Source organism: Dufourea novaeangliae, unplaced genomic scaffold (genome assembly GCF_001272555.1).
Source record: "Dufourea novaeangliae isolate 0120121106 unplaced genomic scaffold, ASM127255v1 scaffold149, whole genome shotgun sequence".
In the NCBI taxonomy this organism is placed as follows: Eukaryota; Metazoa; Arthropoda; class Insecta; order Hymenoptera; family Halictidae; genus Dufourea; species Dufourea novaeangliae.
The window spans coordinates 588581-594502 of record NW_015374025.1 but is presented as its reverse complement, the minus strand read 5'-3'; the positions used below and the strand labels follow the sequence as shown (position 1 = coordinate 594502).

General features: G+C 32.3%; 1 protein-coding gene across 1 annotated transcript in view; it reads right to left on the bottom strand.

Moving 5' to 3' along the window:
• Positions 1-5433: 5433 nt before the first annotated feature.
• The window catches only part of LOC107189265 (retinol dehydrogenase 13-like), a 1555-nt gene continuing 1066 nt past the window's right edge, over positions 5434-5922 (bottom strand). The window contains exons 5-6 of the mRNA XM_015577754.1: positions 5631-5838; positions 5434-5567 (exon numbers count right to left, since the gene is read on the bottom strand). Coding sequence (XP_015433240.1) covers positions 5465-5567; positions 5631-5838 — 311 coding nt within the window. The 3' untranslated portion in view covers positions 5434-5464. The remainder of the gene's footprint in view (positions 5568-5630; positions 5839-5922) is intronic.

Sequence of the window (5922 nt, the reverse complement as noted above, 5' to 3'; positions counted from 1 at the left end):
TAATCAATAACATATCCATTTATTATTTTGCAATAATCAATGACATATCCATATATTATTTTGAAATACTCAAAATGCTATGTGTATACTATTCTATAATACACAGAATCATGTCCATTTATTACACTACAATACTCAAAATTCTATCCATACATTATTTTGCAATAATCAATAACAAATTCAAATATTATTTCGCAACAACCAGTGACGTATCCATATATGATTTTGCAATACTCAAAATGATATCTGTACAATACTGTATAATACACAGAATCATGTTCATTTCTTTCTTTACAGTTATTCAAAATTATAACCTATTCATTACTTTGCAATAATCAATAACATATCCATATATTATTTTGCAATAATCAATGACATATCCATATATTATTTTGCAATAGTCAAAATGCTATGTGTATACTATTCTATAATACACAGAATCATGTCCTTTTCTTTCTTTGCAATTATTCAGAATTATATCCATATATTATAATGCAATAATCAACAACAGATCCATAAATTATATTGAAATAACCAGCGACATATCCATATATGATTTTGGAATACCCGGAGCTATATTCATATATGATTTTGTAATACAATAGAATGTACCTTATTTGATCCTACTTTAACCAGTTTTTTTTTTAAGTGGCTATATTTCCATTGCAAAGCTCAGTGGGAAAAGAATGAATACATTTTTTGTATGTAGTTTTGAAATATATTTGAAATTTGCTATGTCCCTCATGTATAATGCTTATAAGGCTAAATGTACTTTTTATGATACTGGACATTGTTTGAATGGTTATTCATTTTGTTTTATATTTATATGAACTTTGTAGATGATATTTAACATATATTATTGGATTAACCAGCTATTGATTAATTCAGCCAATGGTCTTTTATCATTCTCTCATAGGGGTTAGCAAGTATAATAATCAAAACTTTTCTGATGATTATGAAAATTTGACAGGAATAAAATTTAATCAAATTATTTCTATATGTAATCTTTATAATACTATTCATATATAAGAAGGAACTATCTTTATGGACACCCCAAAATGACATATGATATGTAGTCATAGTTATTGGATTAAATGTAGGTAATTAATGGCCGCTATTCATTAAGCATAACATCATTATTACAAACATTATACGTTAGTTTTGTACTTATATGTAGAGTAAAGTATTCATTTTAAATAAAAATATTTATTTTTTAAATATCTCAGTATCATTCTATAGATATAAAAATTAAAAAATGTTCCCTTTACATGATAAATGTTAAAAAATTACATCTAAATATGGGCATATATAAATAAATATACTACATATTAAATTCTTAATTAAATAATATTGAAGTAATAAGGGCGGCGATACTGCTTTTGCACCCGAGTGACCAACAAGTCAGTAACGGCCCTGTCTATTGTATCTTATATTATTTTGCAAATCGAATGACATATTTACATACCATTTTATTTTATTCGGTATTTGAACGTATATAGGACCATATTGGTACAATATACCTAGATAATAGTTAAAATTATAGTCAGTGAGTCTACTACTATATAATCAGAAGTATTAACTTTGTTTCATATACATATATATTATATTGTGTCATAATATTGTATTCTGCATTTTTTGTAAGTAATTAAGTTAGTGTCTTTAATTTATAGCAAAAACATTTATTTTCCATAATATAAAACAAAAAAATTGCTGTACTTACAAGGCTAGACCTGTCTGTTTATGTACCTCTGAAACATGGCGTGCTGCAGTCCGACTGAAATGACTGAATCCGACTGCGGAATAGTGCGGAACTTCCGCAGCGGAAGACGATGGACGCGTCCAACAGGAAACCTATAGGCTGTGATGCCAGGACGTGGGATTTTTCCCACGCATGCGCACTACCTAATCCTCAGTAACGTATATACTTCACTCAAATATGGGGTATCGTTAGACCCCCGTGACAATTGAAATACGGTAGAAATTACAGGAAGAGGACATTTTTAAAAGAAATAACATATTTACATGGAAATAAATGAATATATATTTTTTTATTATTTTGTACATCTGCAGCCGATTTATTACATGAATACAAACATTTGTTGCGAGAGTAAGAAAAACTGCAGAAAACCTTACTAGTATTCAAACAAGAACATTATATATGAAACATATAGTCGTGCTTTCATCAATTAATATTGAAAATTTCTGAATTTTTAATTCTGTAATAAGCTTATCGCTTTCGCGTTTGCCTATTACATTTTTTATTATCTGCGTACATTTAGTTCGTGACAATTTTAGATCCTTAACCACCTGCGGATCTGAACAGGTTTCCTTTAATAAAGGGACCATGTGATTAATTGTTTGAAAAGCTATATTGTGCTCCGCGTAAAACGCAGCTAACTTTATTTCGGCTGTTTTGACTTTATTAACATGGTCCAAATCAGAATTACTATCAACTTTTGGTAATAAAACAGATGGTGTGATATCACAGCTTTTGCTTGTATTTTTAATATGTAATTGAGTCCGCGAATGTCTAATAAGTTCTGATTTTCCGCATGCCAAGACTTTATTGCAAGCCGTGCAGAAAGCTTTTTTATTATTATCAGATTTTAACCAGTCTTTGAAAATATTATTCTTTAGCCAAGATAATTGGAATACTTTCCCTTTGTTACTTCTCTTCTTATCCGCCAATCCACTCGAACTAGGCTGCTGGTAATCCATCTTCTGGTTTCTGTCACTGTAATACACTAATATTGCACTACAATTCAATATATTATATAACATTACGCGACTCACCTTCACTTTAACGAAAAACGCGGGAAACAACTGGGAAGGGCCCCTTACGCGTACCTACTGTTGCACATAGATACGTCCATGGAAACAACCGCCGTCGAGCTGTGACGTCCGCATGCGCATGCGCACGAAGGCTCCCATGTGGGAGAAAATCCCACGTCCTGGCATCACTGCCTATAGGAAATTGTGGCTTTGAAGGACGCTAGGGATATTACGTCCCGGCCACTGTAGCGCGGAGGTTAAATAATACTGCCACGTGTATGGAATAGAGATGGCGTGAACTGCTACTTGTGAATCACTCGTGATTCGATCACGTTCGTTCCCAATCACGGTGATTTTTCACAGTGTTTCGTGATTTCTCGTGATCGTTTCTGATTGGTGGAGGAACCTAACAGTTCTTTACACGCGACACATAATCTGTATATTTTATATTAACGACATCAAAACAAAAATTCGAGTTATATCGTATAAAGTGAAAAAATAATTAGAAACAATGAAGAATAATGAATAAATTAATGATATAAATTATAATCTACATGTTACCTAGCAAATCATTTTTTTAGAAATTCTTGTTTTTTCTACTGATTTTTACAAACACAAATAGTAATGTAATTCATCGTAAAATCATATTGAATGCGTTTTTCTGTTTAAAGATCAAGGACTTACGATCGCAGTGAGCAAATTCACTCAAGATAAAAAAATCGCAATCACGGTCGTAAATGAAGTTAAATCACGACCGTGATCGTGATTTGGTAAACACTGTGATAAATCACCGTTAGTGATTTTGCACACCATCTCTAGTATGGACAAAGCTTTATTGTCTACGAGTCGTGTACGTGATGTAGCATCTGCCGCACGCAGGCGGCAACGCGATGGACGCGCCTCTTTCTCCTTGCGGGAGAATATATTTTCACAAGTAGCGATGGGAATCATGGGATTTGGAACGCTTCGAATCGCTTCGAATCTGTACATGGACGAAAACTTCGAATCGCTTCGAATCTGATTCGAAGCTACAAAAGTCTTGAAAGTCTTGAACGGATTCGAAGTCTTGAACGGATTCGAAGTCTTGAGCGGATTCGAGTCTTGAACGGTCTTGGAAATCTTGGGAGTTCTCGACGCACAGCCTCTTAGCGAGACGTCTGGGTCGTCGATAGTTTGTATATTTTCATGGATAGGCTGTACGTGACGAATCGACCGAACGCATTGAAGGCACGTCCACTTAGGAGTGCACCCCCCATTGTCTTTCCTAAAAGACATTTTCCTCAAGATTTCCAAGACCGTTCAAGACTCGAATCCGGTCAAGACTTCGAATCTGGTCAAGACTTGATATAGTAAAAACTAAATATGGTTCAGGCGATCCAATTTATCGAATCCTGAAATCAGCCAATAATTTCACGGATCTGATTGACTTTTTCAGTGGCTCTATTGAATACTTTAAGGCATCCCTACATAGAGCACTAAGAACTGTTTAATCTTGTTAATATTTCATTAAAACTTTCCTGTTGTGACTATTCCATACTGTATAATATATTAATGTAACTGTTTCTAATCTTATTGTCATTAATTGTTATATATGTATACTGGGTTAATACCCGTTAAATTACTAAATAAAAAAAAAAGTCTTCGAATCTGGTCAAGACTTCGAAGCCGCTCGAGACTTCGAATTGCCTCGGAACTTCGAATCCGTTCAAGACTTTCAAGACTTTTGTAGCTTCGAATCAGATTCGAAGCGATTCGAATTTGTCGCTCGAATTCAAGACAGTTTCTAATCGATTCGAAGCGTTCCAAATCCCATCACTACACACAAGTAGCAGTTCACGCCATCTCTAGTCAAAACATTGTAACGTTAGAAACAGTATTAAGACGCATGCGCTATTACATTTAGAAGATTTCGATTTCAAATTGAACGTACTTATGGAGGAAGATCAAAATGAAACAAATATGTATATGTATATTTTTAAAGTATGTGCATTCTGTATATAGTAACATAACGTAATCTATCAGATTTTTTTATTTAAGCCAAAATATATAGATGGACGATCTTTTTTCCTAACATTGTGTATATGTTTGGAACATTCAATAGTAGAAACAAAACTGTTTGAACTCGTCAGTTAGAACTGCTTACATGTTAATTGTGCTTTTCGCGCGGACAGTCAATATGTAGTGAATTTCAAATGGTGAATGTTTCTTACATTTCAGTTTTTCACATATTTTTCTATTATGTAAATGTAATGTTATAAAACAAAGTATTTTTTAAATAATTTGTTGTGGCTATACTCTGTGTAAAAAATGAAGAACATTCTATGCTACGCTTGAAAAAATGGGATGCAATAATTTGGTGAGTAATCCGGTTTTTTTCATTATGTACCTATGCACATTTATGTATTTTTGATCTGTCAAACAATCACTCATTTTGCTTTCTTGAGTAAGGATGCAAATTTTATCATTTTTATAATATTACTATACGTGTAATAATTGTTGTAATCAAGCTACAATTTTTAATTGCAAAACTCATGAACTGCAGAAATGTAGAAAAATTTTATTATAAAAAATTACTCATATGAAACTAAAATCGGGTACTACTTTACTTACTGTAATGTATACCAACACTGAGAGGATTAACATGATTTATTTTTATTAAATTTAGATTAGACTTTATTAGATTTACATTAAATTATACAAAACTTAATTTAGTCCATTTTTCACTAACTACCCACAACCATTTAGCAATTTGATCATTCTTTGCTTCCTCCGAAATATCTGCCATTCTAAAATTGCTGTAATAAAAATAATATGGAAACAATATAATAGTATTTTAAATCACTTATAATAAAACTTACCTAAAGTATGCTCCAGTTACATCTTGCAAAGATGGATCTAATGCAACATACAAAACAGGTTGTGCTCCTTTCATGGAAGACTTAACAAACAACCACAGCAACGATTTCACAATCAGTCTCGAAATATAACTGTTGTTAAATCCCATATGTCGGACTATCTCAGTGTGTACTACACCTGGATGAACTGCATTTACTGTAATGCCAGTTCCTATATGACAATAAAAAAAAGGAAAGCAATGTTTATCAAGATTTTACAAAAATGAAAAATATTTTTAACATGAGAATAATTATT